Source organism: Erpetoichthys calabaricus, chromosome 5 (assembly GCF_900747795.2).
Source record: "Erpetoichthys calabaricus chromosome 5, fErpCal1.3, whole genome shotgun sequence".
Taxonomy (NCBI): Eukaryota; Metazoa; Chordata; class Cladistia; order Polypteriformes; family Polypteridae; genus Erpetoichthys; species Erpetoichthys calabaricus.
This window is the reverse complement of record NC_041398.2, coordinates 105,699,477-105,719,716: the sequence shown is the minus strand read 5'-3', so window position 1 is coordinate 105,719,716 and position 20,240 is coordinate 105,699,477. Positions and strand designations below refer to the sequence as shown.

The following is a 20,240-nucleotide window of genomic DNA, read 5'->3' as shown; positions in this document are numbered from 1 at the left end:
ATATTATTGCATGCTTTATGGTGTAAACAAACATGAAGAAAATGCTAAAAGTATTAATGACTGTTTTTTAATGACTACTGCAAAGTCACCATTCAAAGGTTCACAAGAGAAAACTGACTATTATGTACTAGTTCTTTCATACTGCGTCTCAAAAACCACACAATTTCACAATAACTAGCATATTCTTTTAGTGCCATTTGTATAGCAAGTCACAATAGCTGCTCTCTTTTAAAGCATAGCTATGATTATTACAAAAATATTCTGCACTGCACTAGCCAGCTCCTCCAACATTTTGTCATGCTTAAAGTCAAAAGTAACTTTGCCACTTTTTCTGTTCAGTTTAAATACAAAATTAATGTCATAAGTATTAACTGAATTAATATGAAAACAGCTGTTATTAACTGTAATGCGTGTACAGCACCAGAATGTGTAAAGATATAACAATTTGCCAAATGGTTTACTTCCCATTATTTTCTTGTATATCAATAACTACACTCTCTCAACATGCTTAAACATTGTGTTTTTACGTTTTCTGAAAGAGACAAATATCAGAAACCAGTATTATTACAAATATAAGAAATATTTTGGGTCAGATCTCATTATATTGTTTCAAGAGGTTAATGTGATTACAGCATATAGCTGTATACAGCAAATAATAATATTGACTTTTGTCAGGAAAAACATCATGACTATACGCAGTGCAGCATCTAATAAAACAACCCTTTCTAAGGAATTCAACTTTTTAATTTCAACTAATTTGTAAAATACAGTACTCACTTCCTGCCAGCACATCATCATAATCTCATATATATTTGCAGGGGCTTGTTTTGGTCGATATAATCGATGACCTTGACTTATAAGCTGTACTACTTCATGATTTGGGTTGTTTTCAAATGGCATTTTCCCTTCAGTAAACACTTCCCACATTAAAACACCTGAAAATGATAAAACAAAATCGAATTAAAGTCAAGATCCAATTGAGGTGCATACTTACTATTTCATTTTAATAACAACAAATGCAACAACTAGACACAACATAGTGATTTGCCTAGGGATAATCTAGGAATGCTCAGTATCAAGTTACCTTGAAGAATTTTATTTAAAGGATTGTATTTTTTTGCATTATTTTATTAAAATTAAGTTTCAGTCATTCTTCTTCATTGATTTAAATGTACAAGCTTTATAAAAATACTGAACTTTGTACTTTCAAGTTAAGATCTTTTCTGAGAACTTGCTATTTTGTTATCTTAAAGCTGAGCTTTCTTTAAACTTCATATTGTTGCCTTCGACATTTTTCCTTTTAAAAATAGCTCAGTTTTTGAAAAAATCAAGCTGAGTTGAAGGAAAAACATTTTGTACAGCTACTCCACAGTTCTGTTTATTGATTAATTAGGTTCAATATCTTTCAGCTCAATGTTGTTATTTTTTGGTACAGAATACTTAGAATTTCCATTTAGAAAACTGAAATATATTTACATATCACATTTTTAATGATTTGCACAGTTTTAAAATAGGATGTTGTTTTTAATTACTCATCTTTGCTAAAGGTAGACCAGCTGGAAGTATGTCTGCTTAATGTCTTGCGTCTCTCCCAATGGGCAATGCCAGTATTTCTTCAGCAAGGTACAATATAGTATTCCAGACATACAGTGCATCCGTAAAGTATTCACAGCACATCACTTTTTCCACATTTTGTTATGTTACAGCCTTATTCCAAAATGGATTAAATTCATTTTTTTCCTCAGAATTCTACACACAACACCCCATAATGACAACGTGAAAAAAGTTTACTTGAGATTTTTTGCAAATTTATTAAAAATAAAAAAATTCAGAAAGCACATGTACATAAGTATTCACAGTCTTTGCCATGAAGCTCAGGATGCACCTGAGCTCAATTTTGTTTCCCCTGATCATCCTTGAGATGTTTCTGCAGCTTCATTGGAGGCCACCTGTGGTAAATTCAGTTGATTGGACATGATTTGGAAAGGCGCACACCTGTCTATATAAGGTCCCACAGTTGACAGTTCATGTCAAAGCACAAACCAAGCATGAAGTCAAAGGAATTGTCTGTAGACCTCTGAGACAGGATTGTCTCGAGGCACAAATCTGGGGAAGGTTACAGAAAAATTTCTGCTGCTTTGAAGGTCCCAATGAGCACAGTGGCCTCCATCATCCGTAAGTGGAAGAAGTTTGAAACCACCAGGACTCTTCCTAGAGCTAACCGGCCATCTAAACTGAGTGATCGGGGGAGAAGGGCCTTAGTCAGGGAGGTAACCAAGAGCCCGATGGTCACTCTGTCAGAGCTCCAGAGGTCCTCTGTGGAGAGTGGAGAACCTTCCAGAAGGACAACCATCTCTGCAGCAATCCACCAATCAGGCCTGTATGGTAGAGTGGCCAGACGGAAGCCACTCCTTAGTAAAAGGCACATGGCAGCCCGCCTGGAGTTTGCCAAAAAGGCACCTGAAGGACTCTCAGATCATGAGAAAGAAAATTCTCTGGTCTGATGAGACAAAGATTGAACTCTTTGGTGTGAATGCCAGGCGTCACGTTTGGAGGAAACCAGGCACCGCTCATCACCAGGCCAATACCATCCCTACAGTGAAGCATGGTGGTGGCAGCATCATGCTGTGGGGATGTTTTTCAGCGGCAGGGACTGGGAGACTAGTCAGGATAAACGGAAAGATGACTGCAGCAATATACAGAGACATCCTGGATGAAAACCTGCTCCAGAGCGCTCTTGACCTCAGACTGGGGCGACGGTTCATCTTTCAGCAGGACAACAACCCTAAGCACACAGCCAAGATATGAAAGGAGTGGCTTCAGGACAACTCTGTGAATGTCCTTGAGTGGCCCAGCCAGAGCCCAGACTTGAATCCGATTGAACATCTCTGGAGAGATCTTAAAATGGCTGTGCACCGACGCTTCCCATCCAACCTGATGGAGCTTAAGAGGTGCTGCAAAGAGGAATGGGCGAAACTGGCCAAGGATAGGTGTGCCAAGCTTGTGGCATCATATTCAAAAACACTTGAGGCTGTAATTGCTGCCAAAGGTGCATCCACAAAGTATTGAGCAAAGGCTGTGAATACTTATGTACATGTGTTTTCTGTTTTTTTATTTTTAATAAATTTGCAAAAACCTCAAGTAAACTTTTTTCACGTTGTCATTATGGGGTGTTGTGTGTAGAATTCTGAGGAAAAAAATGAATTTAATCCATTTTGGAATAAGGCTGTAACATAACAAAATGTGGAAAAAGTGATGCGCTGTGAATACTTTCTGGATGCACTGTATGTCTAACCTTGCTATAAATAATGTACTTAAAAATTACAAGTTTCTCACAGATTGCCATTTGTGGTGGCAGTGATGCACAGTATGGTAGGGGCTGAGTAGGAGAAAAAGCTCAGCTGATGACACCATTGCTCACAGCCTGTTTCTGTTTCAACAGTTCTCCTTTATCTTACACTGATAAAGGAGGACACTTCTGAGGGCACTTGTAATCCAGATGTTGCGGGTTAGCGGCTGACCAATGGCAGTCACCACAGTGCAAATCTGAACTGAGAAGGCTCATGGTTACAGTCTATGATAATACACCAATCTCTGATATGAACTTTAAGGAAAAAAAGCCTTTCAAACAAGATACATTTCTGCTGTTTGTACCTACAACAATCATCTCCTTAAAGTTAATAAATCATAATTCTGTACAATGGGATTTGTGACATATTGATGAACAATTTCTACTTAAGAATTTCACCCTCCTCTGAACTTTAGCAATTTAGACGCTGCTCAAACAAACAGGGATTGAAATTGCAGATAAAAAGAGACACGAAACACTGACCAAAGGCCCAAACATCTGATTTGCTACTGTATTTGCAAAAGTTAAAAACCTCTGGAGGGGACCACTTCACAGGAAACTTGGCACCAGAGGAGCTAGTGTATAGATCATCAAGAACATATCTAAAAGAAAAAAAAACAAAGAAAAATCTTTGGTTCATTTTCTTGTAAATAATATAAAAAACTGTACATGGACATGTTTCATGTATATATAAAAATATATGTAAAAATACATAAAGTACATATACATTACATATACCGTATATTTAATACATATATTTAAAGCAAAATTCCATTTTTTTTCATTCTTTTCTATTTGGATATGAACCATTATAACAGAGCACAAGCCAATGAAACAAATGTGAATAACATAGTAGGTACAATAATATGTTTGAAAAACAAAAATATTGAGTATCTTTAGTCAATAAATTATTCAAGAGAAGTGTGTCAAGAAAGGCTACCTTTATACTAATGGGAATATGCCTTTATAGTGCCTCACTGTGACTGTGACTGCTCTTTTCAACTTTAGCCAAGTCAGAAGTGTTTCTTTCTTTTTAGTTATTATGGTGTGTACTTGAGATGGGGGTTGTTGTTATCTGAAACAGATCTTTGCAGATGACAAAACAGTAAGTTGAATAAAAAGTAACTGATTCTCGTAAAAGAAATGTGATTTTGCACAATTTGAGATCATATAGAACTTTGCTTTCTCACTGACTGAAGTAGCTGCCTTCCCCAATCCTTCCACTCTTTGGGCGTCCTGGCCGGGTTGAGCTGCTGGACGTCCATCACAACCTCTATTGGATGTCAATATCTCATCCTGTGGACTGTAGTCCTTCTCCTCAATAGGAGGAAGTATAACAAGGCAAATAATTATCCACCTGCCATTTGTTTTCGGTCTACAATAGCTGCCAATTGTACACTGATAATCCCTCTGTACTTCATACATTATTAATAAACCAAGGGAGTTTGAAGAACCATTGCATAACCAGTGACTTTGCAAAATACACCTCTAAAGATTCAACATAGTTGGAGGCTTCTGTGGGGACAACAGCATGACCTTCAATTATATGCAATAAAAGCAAATAAGATGCTGATTGACTTTAGATGGAACCCCTAACAGTTACAACCATGTGTTCATAATAATATTGAGGTGTCATAAAGCTAAGCAGTTGTAGCAATCTTAGATTTTTTATACCATAAGTGTTACAGATAGCATAAACAGGAGTTAGAGCTGGCTATGTTTTTCTTATCTGAATCTGGGTGTATGTACAGTATGTCAGAGCTGTATGTTTTTTAATCCCGTTCAACAGATACTCTGACTGGTACCCTCCACTGCATTATCTTAGGAACTTAGCCCAATCCCCTAAAAAAAATAAACAAATAATAAAGTATTAAAAAACTTATTTACTGAGGATTTTAAGTGTCCATGAAGGAGTGTCTGCCTTAAGTTGCTTGGAAAAAAAAGACGGTAAGGCAGCTTTAGATTGCTTTTTTGAAATATGGCAAGGAATGTGGCTTTTTGGCACATGGGCACACCCTGTCTATTTACACTTTACATGGAATAAACTATTGCAAAATTTAATTTTGCAAAGTAATCATGTGCTTTTGACATGAACACACATTTTCATTTACTGAAAGTGTTTGTTTCACTTGAGAGGGCACATTTCACTTTTGTTTGACTTAGAGTTGATAAGGAAGATGCATCTAATACCGTAACAGAGGTTCATGATGAGATCACATGTATCAACGATGTATCACAATATCTCATATATGGTAATATCTACATTTCAGAATTGCTTGGAGTTAAATGGAATGAATAAATCCACCTGTTTTTACTTTGGTGTGCATTACATTTAGATATATTTTCCATATGTGAACATCAAATCTGCCGTATTTCACAGCCTTGTCAATGTTGAATTGATCAAGCTGCACAGACCATTTACCAGCTACCAGAACACACAGATGAATGATTTCACACACAATGTGAACAAAATTCACTATTTTGTTCTTGTTACATGTTAGAATGAATCACATCTTATTTCTGACTAATGCACAATTTGGTTGATCTGGAGAGTATTAAACATAGCTCCTTTCCATCTAAATCTAAAACCAGAGAGAGCCTGCTCCAAATGTCTCATCTTTTTGTCTAATTTATTGTATTGTATTGTACTGGCCAGCTCTGATTGCCTGTATCCTGTTCCATTTTCTCAATATTTGCTGCTTAGAAATAACACCATTATGACTGGATTTTTAACATGTAAACAAGATTTTTTTATAATGTGACGGTTTTTATTCACATTCAAAGTATCGGCATTTTTACTGGAGCTTTATTGCACATTACAGAGAATTTGTCAATCTGCTGTTCTCAAGGCTGACCACCGATTCCTACCCACACAAGAGTAAAAAAAGACATATGCCCGCAAGTTATATGCTGAGTCTTGCAGGACCTTAATCCCAATCACATCTCTAATGTACTTATTATAGTCACTGGCACACTTATTCATCTTATACTATGGGAAGAAGGTCAGTGGCAAAATTGGCAATACAATAAGTTAAAAATTACCAATTAAGAATACCAATCAAAATAGTAATGAATCCTATAAAGAATACAGTTAGAAGCTTGGCAAATACTGATGCTGGTGTCAACAACATAGATCCTTCTTACTCCAACTGAAAATCACAGGAATAGACCAATTTTCATGGCTGTGTTAAGCACATAGCAGGAACCAACTCTGGATTAATTCCCAGGATTATAAAGGAGGCACGCATGCATACAAAGACTAAAAAGTTAATTTAGATTTAATTTAATATTCTCTCTTTTGGGGTATTAAAGGGAAAAAAGTATTCCACACTAGAAAAAATACAAATTTCACACTGATAATGACTCAATTGTGATTCTAATCTAGTTTTCAGGTGCTGCGATGTAGCAGTCACTGGACAGCAGTGCACAAGACAACCAAAGGAGAAAGCAGCCAAGACTGCATAGGACCACAAACATTAAATAAGAAGCTGCTTTTCCGATCATACTTTGGGAAGAAATGTAGTCACCTGGGGCCTCATGTAGTAACGGTGCGGACGCACAAAAATGTTGCGTACTCCCGTTTCCACTCTCAAATCGCGATGTATAAAACCTAAACTTGGTGTAAAGCCACACACATTTTCACGCTAGCTCAAACCCTGGTGTACACAAGATCTTCGCTCGGTTTTGCAAACAGGTGGCACCCAGTGTCAAAGCTGTGCTTTTGTTCCAGTGTGGTTTTTTAGATCCACATCCCTGACACGGCTTTATCATATACACTGCAATTAACCGCATATTGTTTATTAGTTTAAGGGATATGATTGCAATCAACCTGTAACAATAGAATGGTCCATGGAGTGGCCAAACTGTTCCAAATACCATAGCTGCTTTAGCATTGTTACTCTCACTGCACCTTATTCTTCTTCAGATTTCAGCTGCTCCTGTTAGGGGTTGCCACAGCGGATCATCTTTTTCCATATTACTCTCACTGCACCACTCGGAGTATTTACATCCCTGTATCTGAGTGTGGAATCACAGCTCTACAGCGGCTGATCAGAAAGAGAATTATCGGTATACAGCATCTAGCACATGCTGCCTAAGCCATGCTGCCTCTTTGAACTGCTCCCATATGGCAAACGCTTCAGAGCCTTTCCTGTACTGACCTCGCGGTTCAGAAACAGCTTCATCCCAAGAACTATAAATGCAATCAATCAGTCCATCAAGTGCTCCTTGTAAAACTGTTTGTACTTATAAGTACAATTACCTCACTGTAAATTTGTGATACAGTTATAATATTACACCACCTGCGCCAGTTTATAAAGCAAGTATTTACATATGATGACAATATCACTTTTAAGATGAAATGCAGCAAAACATGTTTATTACATTATACATTAGCTGATTTGAAGGATTGCATATTGTAATATGCTCAATTAGCCAATAAAAGGTGTTCTGCTTATTATGAACACTTTCTCAACTATTACTGGGATGGATATTCCTTTCATGTTTAAACTAAACATTTTTCCATGTATTGTGGGTTACTTAGCAGACTGATGTATACGGAAGGATAGCTACTATATGCTGTTCAATGTTGGCAACTGTACCAAAACAAATTTCCATCTGTGAACAATAAAGACAATTATCTTTAAAAACAAAACACAGTCACAATCAGGAAAGGATGATGCCTATGAGTTATAAAGACCCTTTCCAAGATCTAGGGTTGTTAAACTCACTCAGAATAACCAGGAGTCCCAGGCTTAGCAACAATAAAGTGTATGTATTAATTAATAAACTGAATTATAGAATACACAGCAATCAAGGAGGTAAAGAATAAAATTCCTCCTTTACGGCTTTACCCTTTTGAGTGTAGGTAAGCTAGGTTCTATTAGCTCAGTCAAGATAACTTTTAAGTAAATTTAATGCATTGTGATGGCAAATGTAATATAATGGTATATCACTGTGATTTATGCTTCAAAGGTTATACAAATACAGTTAACACATTTTTGCCATATTTCTCTATTGTGTAAAAAATAAGCTTGCATTTACACACATATATAAAGTATTTAAATTTTTACTGAGAGCAAGACACTATATGAACTATAAAACAAGGCCTTTTTTGAAATTTAATCACCCAGGGGGAGAAAACAAAACTACAGCCTCAGGCCTAGAAATTGGCAAAATATTCTGAGCATTGTGAAAAAGACTTAAGAGAGAAGTATATATTGAAGTTGTATTAGTTATTGGGCAGATATTGTAAGTAATTCTTTGATAAAGATGAAATGGGGGGCAGCTAGAATACAATACATTGCTGCTCTCTGTTGTATCTTTGTGAGTTAACTTCTGAGTACTGTCTTGTTTCATGCGATCAAGACTTTGGACATTTTCTCTGAGGCATGCCACATGGACACAGCTGGAGAGACAACAGTGCCTTGAAAGTCCTTGTTCCTGTTATAACAAAGACTCCTTTTTGTTGGTACTGATGTAGTGTCTTCACACTGTTGTTCTTAGGAATTTATTTCAGCATTACAAGTTAAGTGCATTTCTCTTTAATTTCTATGTGATTCTTCCTTAATTACCTGTTTTGATATGTGGTGTGTTTTGTGTTCTTTTTAGACTAGCACTATGCTGAAGTAAAACAACCTAGTTTTCAGAAAGAATGCGCCCCCTGCAAAATACAGTACAGTTACCTCTTTTCATGTTGTTGAAGTTGTCAGGAAGGCCTACTGGCAAAGTGTTATGTCCATTAATCATGGGGTATAATTTTATAAAGACTTTGTCCTAGAGCATCGTGTGCAGTAGCAAATGTAGAAGTTTGACTGTCATGAAATTAAACATCTACGTAAATTCTACAGTATGTGAATTTGCAAGTAATGTTTCAATGTTATGGTTAAACTTTTAGAAAACAAAATATGTTCTTTGCCTCATTCATACCAAGCATTGTAAGCACCCTACCTCACTGGATCCCTTCAGGATTAAACCATTAAGACATGGCAAATAATTGCAATAAAATCAAAATTATTTTAAGGTAATACAGTATTCAACCTTGCCTTACCTTGTCATTCCAAAATCAGATACTTTGACAACAAGTGACTCATTTACTAAGCAGTTCCTGGCAGCCTGTGAAAAGATTTACACAAAAATTATCAAAAACTTTTAAATAATGGGTATAAATTAGGCTGTGCTACATTCATGCCCTGTACAACTCGTTCTAGGAGTAGAATGTTTAAGGACTGATGCCCTTTTTTTTTATGCTAACCAGCTCCAGTAACCATTTCTAATAGCACAAAAATAGTAATACATTTAAACACTATTTAATTTAAGATTTCATAGTTTTATTTTTGTAAAACTGTATAGTTTATTTTACTCGTTACAGCTATTTTAAAAAAACAATGCATTAAAAAATTAGCTAAAAATCATTTTCCCTTAGAGGCATATTAAGTTTGTTATATAGACAGGTGTTTTTCACTTTTCAGAAATAAAACATCTAACTGAAATAAGCGCTCCATCAGAGAATACTCTTCAGAACAGAGAGAAAACAAAAGCATTTGGTTTGTTTGCTGTATATTTTCTTAGAACTCATGGACCTACTACCGCATATCCACAGCATGCACTCAGACTTTAGGATGGCTAATGAGTGATTTACTCCTTGTTGAAAATTTTTCTCTCCACTACCTTGCAGCATGCACCCCCCTCACAACAACCTGAGATTTCTTACAGTGTGCCATTGAGCTTTGCTCAGTTATATGTATAATAGATAATGAACATGAACCTGTGATTTGTACTAACAAAAACAGCAGTCTTTTCTGATAAGTGTTACTCACCCTGATTTAAACAAAAATGTCTAGATAATCATCAACCCAATCTATCTACCTTTTAAGTCTCAGACTTTAACAGGCTGGACTGTTTAGTATTCCTGAACCTTACAATGCTAAATCAGGCAATTATTGAACAAAAAACATCAAAGAATAAACCACTGGTATTTGGGTTTATTTTGAGAACAACAGACATACCAGTTGAGATGTTCCCATAGGTTGATATTTAATATTATATCTCATGAAAAGTAACCTGATTATTAGAATCATAGTAGACAGTAATAACACTCTAAATGTAATATACAGTACAAGAGTAGGATTGATGTACAAATCTAAATCAAATTAACACTCTAAAAATGAAAAAATAATTATTTAATAAATGAGTAAAAAAGAACTTTATGTATCACTTTCATGGACTAGAAAAAATAAAACCATAGTTACCAAGTCTCTGTGAATAAATCCATTCTTTTCCAGATACTCCATTCCTTCACTAATATCTTGACACATACTGATCAACATTCCTAAGGTGAAATGCCCCCGTCTTTGTCTGATGTAGTTCAAAAGACAGCCATGTTCCATGAATTCTGTCACAATGTATATAGGTTTCTGTTGTGTGCACACACCATATAGCTGAACTAATTTAGGATGAGATAACTGTCTACAAAAACAAAATAAAGCAAGAAAATTAGATGAAACAATAACACAGTATATACAAAATAATACAGTAGTTCAAGGTAATTCGAAATGGTTTCTCCTATACAAAACAAATTCATCTGGTTTGATTGGAATCTAGTGTAAACACAATATAAAATGATCATGTTTATGCCAGAAACAATTGGGGATGGCCTCTTTTACTATTCATTGACAACTAAAGAGTATTTTCTTCTTGAGATTTCTCCAGGAAGTTTTTAGGAGGATTATTAGAACCGAAAGGTGGTTTTAGTCAGTCAGTCATTTTCCAACCCGCTATATCCTAACACAGGGTCATGGGGGTCTGCTGGAGCCAATCCCAGCCAGCACAGTGAGCAAGGCAGGAACAAATCCCAGGCAGGGCGCCAACCCACCGCAGGACACACACACACACACAAACACCCACACACCAAGTACACACTAGGGACAATTTAGGATCGCCAATGCACCTAACCTGCATGTCTTTGGACTGTGGGAGGAAACCGGAGCACCCGGAGGAAACCCATGCAAACACGGGGCGAACATGCAAACTCCACGCAGGGAGGACCCAAGGAGTTTTCCATCCATCCATTATCCAACCCGCTATATCCCAACTACACGGTCACGAGGTCTGCAAGGCAGGAAATAAACCCTGGGCAGGGCACCAACCCACCGCAGGGCACACACACACCCATACACCAAGCACACACTAGGGACAATTTTAGAATCGCCAATGCACCTGTCCTCCTGTGGGAGGAAACTGGAGCACCCAGAGGAAACCCATGCAGACACGGGGAGAACATGCAAACTCCACACAGGGAGGACCCGGGAAGTGAACCCGGGTCTTCTAACTGCGAGGCAGCAGCGCTACCCACTGCACCACCGTACCGCCCCTAAGGTGGTTTTATCTTAATAAGAAATAAAGAAGAGCTTGTACACTAAATGACTATATACTTAGCAATTTACAATGAAGTTACAAATTCTGTATATACCATACAATAAATCTGGAAATACATTAAAGCTAGAGCTATTGGGCTGGTGGCCTGTTTTGGGGTAGCTCATCAACTTAAAAACAGATCTGAATGGATTTTGGAAAAATGTATTTTTGCACCAAATACGGTGCTAAATTTGAGTAATATCTGCAATTAGGATAGTGGAGGAGGAATATTAAAAGCATACAGGTAGTCATCGACTTACAACTATGTTAGGATCTGATGGACTTGTCGTTAGTATATCTGGAGATTAGATAGATTGGCATATGTATTCAAACATAACTATATGTATAGTATCCTTTTTTATCATCATTCTTAGCACACTGTGTAGATTTTCTTTTTTTTGTGAATTATTTTATTATTTTGTTTCATTATTACTGTTGCTCGCATGAGTGCCAAACCTTTAACAGCTTCATGAATCCTTTCTTTGTCTGTGTTATGTTACGTCACCAGTTTGAGGGTCTCTCAGTGTTCATTGTGTTACTGTGTTTCACTGAAAGTAAGACCTACTCCGAAAATAAGCCCTAGCATGATTTTAAGGTTGCTCTGTAATATAAACCCTACCCCAAAAATAAGCCCTAGTCAAGAGTGTCAGCTGAAAAGTAAGGCACCTAAGGCCAGTTTTATACTTCAAGCAATGCAACACGTGTGCCCAAAACATCCATTAAATTCTGAGGACACCTTGCCACAATATCTCTGAAAAGGATGTTTAATGATTACATTCATCAATTCGGGGATGCGCCCATTCCAGCAGCATTGGCGCAAGTCAGAAACAAAATCCCTGGACGAGGCATCAGCTTCACAAGGTAAACACAAGCACACACATACACTGCCGTTATTGTAGCTTCACCAAATCTCCAAACCTTCATGTCTTTGGATGGAAAACTGAACCCACTGTGGAAACCCACCAGGAACACATACAAACTCCTGGCAGGGATCACAAGGGACGTGACTCCCTGCGAGACAGCAGCGCTACCACTCTACCACTGTGCCACCCCATATGTGTATATATTAAAAATATTCATTATTTAAACAAAGTTAACGATATATCTGTAAAACGTAACATACATACTTTAATGTATTTCATCATGAAAGTGATATGAAGTATAAATCTAAGAATTCTAAATGTGCAGGGAGCTGGAATATCATAAATTTAATGTGTTCGGTGTGGCAATCTATTGCTGGTCAGGAGGAAACCCCAGAAGCGCATAGCGACGGTGTGCTTTAATGATAAAGTAAACTACGGGATTAAAGAGGACATTTCGAGTTTAAAGTCGAAATTTCCACTTTAATCACAAAATAGACATTTTCATTAAGTCCTTATTTTTTTCTCTGTGGCTCAAATACACCGCCATACATTCTGATGGTATTGTGAAGGTGCAAAAAAAAAAAAAAGTCAGCACAGAAGATGGTATGTGAGACTTTTAAAATGTCATTACTTTGTGGAACATGCAACGCTTGAATATAAAAGCACCATGAATGCATTTGTATGTCGGCATTTTGCTTCACCATATCGAGCCATTCATCAAACACTGAAGTAAACACATCAATCCTGTAGGATCCTAAAAGCAGCTGGAGTAGCAAGAAATTCAGGCTGGAATTCACGGTTTGAATGTGGAGAGTTATGACGATATTCCAGACGATGACATGACTGTATTTGGATAAATGTATATAGTCGTACATGAATAAATATAAAATATCCCCTGAAAATAAGCCCTAGTGCATCTTTTGGAGCAAAAATTAATATAAGACCCGGCCTTATTTTTGGGGAAACACAGTACCTTTGATAGGAGAAACTGTAACAGCAGAGTTTGAGCACTCATATGTTTTCTGTTTTAACATTTCATCCTGTTAATAATAAACATTAACAGATTAAGGAGTTTACCCCTTTGTGCCGGTTTGCACAAAGTGGTACATTGTGAGTCACAATACAGAAGCTTCAGAGATTAACCGGATTCAAAGTCAGAGCTCAGCAGTACAGAGAATGCAGTGAACAGCAGTTACAATGGGATTACGTAAAGTCACATGCAATCACATTAACTTTCTTTCCTTTCTCATACTGCTTGATCACCTTCATTTTTGTGTCGAGATCAATTGCCTCTTTTCCTAAATGAACGTAGTCGAAACATCTGCAGTTAATAAACTGAGGTCAAGATGAATGAGTTTCGGCATAAGGAGCTGGCTTGACGAAAACTGTTGTTTGCCCGTGAGACGGTAAGGGTCATAAGTCGAATGGTCTTAAGATGCATAGGTCACAAGTCAACAACTACCTGTACTTTATGTGCTGCTCTGTGCATATTTAGTTTGAAAGAAGTTCAGCAAAGATTATTCAAATTTCTGTACATTTTGAAAGAAATAATTTACTTGTATTTCTCAAATGTGTCCATAAAAATAACTGAATAGAAATGATTAGTGAGTGAAATAAAGTAATACATAAATCTGTCTGGTATTACTTCTTCATTCATTTTAAATCACTCTTGTTTTTTTAAGTAACACATTTTTAAAAACTGACAATGATGGATGAAGTAAAAGGAACAATTAAAGCTCAACCCATATTGACTAAGCCTTCACACAACTGCTTTTCACCATTTGTGGTGTCACAACCCAGTTTTTCAAATGCCATTATGTTCGCAACCCACCAGGAGGGTGGGGTGGGGGCCGCCTCCAAGAATTTAGTGCTATCATCTGAGTGGGGGTTAGTGTGGTGGTCCCCCTTGGTTAATCAAGCAAGATCATCGAAGTGGCAGGAGGAGGGTCGGTCCTGCATGATCACCAGAGCATTAGATGAATCAAGCACAATCTTCAATGTTTTTCCTACTTTGTGAATTGAGCTGAATTGTCAGAGTGGGGGTGGGGGTTGTCATCCAGGACTGGCAGTGATTAACCTCTGATGCTACCACCGTGAATTGAGCATGTTCCTTGGAACAGTGGATGGAGTTTTTTGTCTGTGGTTGGCTGCGATCCACCTGCAAAGTTGGCACTGTGAATCAAGCGCTATTGTTGCAGCGTTTGAGGTGGGGGTTGGGGGGGGATTGGTGATATGGTTCATCTGGGGTCAGCCATGGCCCACCTGCAATGCTGCCACGGCCCACAGGTTTGGAACAGCTGCTTTACACTATATCTAACAAAAATATGCATCAACCAAAACTTGCTCCCAAACTTCTTGAAATTATTCCTCAGTCCTAATTTATTGTGTTAATGCAATTTTTGTTTTTGTTCTTTATTTCGCCTTATACAATTTCTTGTATTAGGAATTTGTTAGTTTTCGCATACCCCATGGGGTCAGAGCGCAGGGTCAGCCATTGTACAGCGCCCCTGGAGCAATTGAAGGTTAAGGGCCTTGCTCAAGGGCCCAGCAGAGTAGGATCTCTTTTGGCAGTGACGGGGATTTGAACCGGCAACCTTCGGGATACCAGCGCAGATCCTTAGCCACAGAGCCACCACTCTTCCCGATATTCCAAGGCACCTTAGAAATTAAACTGTTATAACACCAAGATGTTATTTTTTAATTTATTTAAAATGGATCCCTTGCATAATTCAAGCAATTTGCGTTTAGTTCTTTTCACTTTTTGTAATCTGATTGGAGTAAATTACTTTTAAATGGATATAAATAACTATGCATAATAAAATCATAGAAGATATTTAGCTGCTTACTTGTGAAACTAAAATGATGAAAGATAAACCTAATCAAAGCACATAATGTAAATATCAAATTGCTAGTAAAGCTTTAATATCAGATTAAAAAAAGTAAGAAAATTTCCACATGGTGTAATAGTTATGTGACTTCAGAGACTTAATTAACTGATTTAACAGCTGAAGCCTTATTAATTTCTATTTAGTTGCTTCATCACGTTTTCTTTATTAAATATTTATGTAACATATTCAAAATAATAGTGATAAAAGAAGGCAACAATACTATAAGAGCACATAAAAATATATATTTTTTGCATTTTATAATATCATGTACTGTAGGTAAAAACAGAGACCAAATAGGGTAGTTGTGTCTAAACTAGCTTTAATACACACTTGCAAATATTTAATCAGTTGTTGCACTATTATAAATGGCTGACTGTAATTCATATTTCTTAAACACAAAATTTTTGAGAGAAATACATGCTGGAGAGTTAAAATCTAATTTTCAATCCAAAATTACTGGTTCTAGGTATCGTTGATGGATAGCAGACCACTGAGGGATTTTGCCAATAAATACAGTACCATTGAACTACTGACTCTACAGATAATGCAGCTGTGTGGTTGTTTTTATTATATGAAATACTGAGTATATGTTTGTTCAGTGTATGCATAGTAAGTCACACAGCTATGTATAGGGAGCTTGTTTCCTCTTTGTTTATTTATAATTAATGTAAAGTTGCTTGCATTTCTTACTTTTACCATCATGAATATCATGTACCTTACCTGGCACTGTTTCATTAAGCTTTTACTGTGCATGCATTTCTGCTGGTGTTTTATTATCTGTACTGGGATTTGTCTTACTGTCTGCCAATAGCGGATATCAGATGAGTAAAAAATAAAAATAGCCAAAATGCACAAGTTAAAGTAACATCTCTAAAGGTAAATTTGAAACTGAAAACTAATCCATAATTGAAGTTGCACAGAATGTTTCTGTTTTAAGATGGGCGAGTTAAAAAATTCACTAATGGTTTTCAATGTGAGTTTCACAAATTTCAAAAATGTGTAGCATGCTACATTTGAGATATCTCAAGCTTTCCTTACAAATTTCCTTGAAGAGTAAGTGTGCCAAAACGAACAAAATCAATCCACCGGGAGCCAAATTGTTTAATGTGGACAGAAAGACAGGCAGGACAAAATCAGCTGGTGCTTTTCACATTATATGGGAACACACCTAAAAAGTTATGTAATGTAAAATCTTTGAGCAACTATATTTGTAGGGAACACCAGCAAAACAATGAATCTACTCACTTCATAACTTTTGCTTCTTCAATAAAGTCCTCTTCATACATTGCCCCTTCACGGATTGCTTTTATTGCCACTTTATGCTGTGCTCTCCATTTTCCTAAACGCACAACACCATATTGTCCACTTCCCAGCTCCTTCATAAATGTCAGCTCTGAGGGATTTATCTCCCATTTGTCTGGAACAGATTAAATAACATACAAAGTACATACTATGAACAGACCAAACAGAATAAAATGCATGAGCAGTTTTATATTATTTTTTGCACTGAAATACTTGTAACATTACATTATCAAATTCAATCCCATCTCATTCCTGTTCTACAATATATCTGTGTAAGAAAACATTTTATTTCCTTTACATAAATTAACTCAATTTTTCAAAAATTCTTATTCCTCAGAAAGATAACTACTAAAGTATCATCTAATCTATTGTAATATATATCAAGTTAATTCAAAAATATTTTCAGAAAAATAAACAGAAAATATTTGATTCCTACCATAGCTAAAACCAGCAGTTGTCGGTGCAGATGTTCCTTTTTTACCAACAGGATATCTTAATCTTGCCACAAGACCTATTAAAAGAATAACAGTTTCAATCAAACCTTTCACATAATTTTGATGTGTGAAACACTAATTGGTTTCACAATCATTTATAAAAGTTATAGTAAATGTATACCAACATTTAGACAATGATCATAAGAATCTTAGATAACTGGAGTTGCTTCTTTGAATAAACTTTTAATAGCTTATTTAATTCATTCTCTGTACTGCTAGAGGAGTGGTTCCCAAGTTCAATCCTGCAGACCTTCTATAGTGAAGTTTCACAGTTTGTGTAACATTCTTAGATTTAACTGAACTCACTCTTTAGTTAACGGACCATTTTTCTCTTCTTATTTTAAAATATACAGTATTTTATATTTGTTGTCAGAGCTTCAAAGGCTTGCATTTATTTTATCAATTTCTTTTCTATATAGTTTTCTCACTTAACTGTTCCGAAAGTTGACAACAATGAACGCTAAACAGAAGCAATTACTTCAGTGCTATATCCACTCATCTGCTCATGTGTCTTACAGATACTGTAAGCATACAATAGATTATAACACTTGCATAATTGCTGATCTTTTGCATACAGTATTTGTACCTATGTCTCCACTTCCTGTTGCTTATTGTAATCATTTGGATAAAATTAAAGAAGCATAAAATACAGGAAAGAGGAACTTAAGAAAACAATAAAAGAATATTAAGTATTTAAAGCAAAGACAAAAATACAAATATTTCAGAATTTCTTAGACTAAAAGAAAACAAAGGCCAGTTAAATAACCAGTGAAATGAATTAAAAACAAGAATGACTTACTGATTGTGAAACTGGTTGCAATAAAAACCTGAGCCACAGGGGGCGCCCCAGGACAAACTTGGTTATTGCTGGTCTAGGGTATTATTATTATAGCAAAAACTGTGAATACCACTAGGTGTCACTAAAAACATATCTTAACAAATGACAAAAATTTAGGAAAAACATCTAATGATATTTCCAAGCATGTTCCATGTTTTTTTCTTTTTTTTGCTTACACAGGCTAAAAAATATTGAAAACAAAACATATAACTCCTCTCAGAACCAATAAATTCCATACCTGCTGCATTATGTTTATGATATTCAATGAGTATAGGAATATCAGAGAAAAGATGTTTTTCAGCCAAGTAGAACTGTGTAGGTGATGTCTGTGTTTCTTTTATATGGTAATGTCTTACTTGAGAAGTACCTTCCCTGGAAATAAAGATAAGTAACACTGTTACCTAAGAATTAGCCATTGCATGCACTTTCTATTCGGCATACTGTACAAATAAAGAATTACAGAAACATTTATCACAAATTTAAAATTAAGAGATTTGCTTATATTAACCAATCAGTATTTCTTGAAAGAAGCAGTTTAATTGTTAGGGTCAGCATTACCTGTTAAAACCAACCCCCACTCCCCCCAAAAAAGCTTCCAAATTAAATACCTTTAGCTGAGTATTAGCTATTGTGTCAGAAGTAATTGTCTTGTTTTTATAGCTATACTAACAATAGAAGTATATAACATTTGCTAAACTGTATAAAATCTTTGAAAAAATCGATCAGAACCCACTCAAGCACAACCTTCTTATAACCATCCATCAATCCATCCAGTTTCTAAACCTCCTTATCCATTTCTTACATCTACCTTTCAAATTCTGAATCTGTCTCATTGTTATTGTTTTATTTTTTATCTATTAACTCTACTGCTTGTCCAACATATTAAAAGTAATTTTTAAATTTTTTAGTCACTGATAATAATTTATTTTGATGGCCAAAGGAAAGGCTGCATATTTTCATACACGTTGATACAAATGTACAATTACTAATCAAACAATTCAGAAAAATTATTTCAGTGTTTTTATTTTTTTTTATTAATCTGTTAAGGTGTTAAAATTGGAACATCCCATTTCAATAACTGTCTGGAATTTTATGAGGATGGAGCAAAAATATGTGGTTACAGAAGTGTATATTATTTTCATTAACTTTGAAAATGTCTTTGATCTAATTTAGGACTGGAAAGACCTGGAGCCACTTTTGGCAGCACTGGGCCTAAGGCAGTTCACATCTTTTTAAGGGCCAACACCAGTCACTGCTTTCATGGCACTAGAAATTGGCAGTCACCAATTTCATGATCACTTATATTTATTGGCAGTCACCAATTTCATGATCACTTATATTTAAACTGTGCACCATAGGTTTTATTGTACATGTTCATTGTTAATTACGGAAATTAAGTTCTGTAGGCCTATTGTTCAGTGACCAAAAAAAAAAAAAGGGTAACACTTTACATTAAGTGTCCATAATTACACTGTAACTGCTAAGTAATTACCTGTATAAGCACAGTGTAACTACGAGTTATTACTCCGTACTTACTGTGTAACACAAAGTAACGCTATAGTTAATTACTCAGTTGTCATTAGTATTCCACAGTTTACATAATTACAATGTAACAATTTATCACTGATCCAAAAACACATGTACTTACATAGTTACATGGTATCTATACTTTCAAAATGTAATAAAAACATCAGCATATGTAACTACAACTATGTAACAGATGTTCCATGGTCTAGGCAATTGTAATGGAGACTTGAATTGAATTATTATACCCATTCCTAACATAATACTGCCAAACTTGCATCATTCAATCAAGGTACAAAGGGTCGCAGAACCAGTCCAAGCATCACCGAGCACAAGGCAGGAAACAGCCCAGGATGGGGAGTCTTCCCATTGCAGGGCCCACTGGCAAACATACTAGCACTCACGCTCTCACACATATGGCCACGTAACCCAACCTACATGTCCATGGGATGTGGCAGTAAAACCCATGAAGAAGACAAAGGGAGACATGGGTACAACGTACAAATTTTACACATATATCTCCAGACAGAATTCCATCTCAGGATAATGGATCCGTGAAGCAAAAGC

At 36.2% G+C, this 20,240-nt stretch overlaps 1 protein-coding gene across 2 annotated transcripts in view; it reads right to left on the bottom strand.

The window, feature by feature from the left end:
• tec (tec protein tyrosine kinase) overlaps window positions 1-20,240 on the bottom strand; it is a 187,365-nt gene that overhangs the window by 7,958 nt on the left and 159,167 nt on the right. For both annotated transcript variants that reach the window (XM_028801906.2, XM_051928357.1), the window contains 7 exons: window positions 18,388-18,521; window positions 17,254-17,328; window positions 16,761-16,932; window positions 10,600-10,816; window positions 9,399-9,463; window positions 3,833-3,951; window positions 778-935 (listed from right to left, as the gene is read on the bottom strand). In XM_028801906.2, the coding sequence (XP_028657739.1) occupies window positions 778-935; window positions 3,833-3,951; window positions 9,399-9,463; window positions 10,600-10,816; window positions 16,761-16,932; window positions 17,254-17,328; window positions 18,388-18,521 (940 nt within the window). The remainder of the gene's footprint in view (window positions 1-777; window positions 936-3,832; window positions 3,952-9,398; window positions 9,464-10,599; window positions 10,817-16,760; window positions 16,933-17,253; window positions 17,329-18,387; window positions 18,522-20,240) is intronic.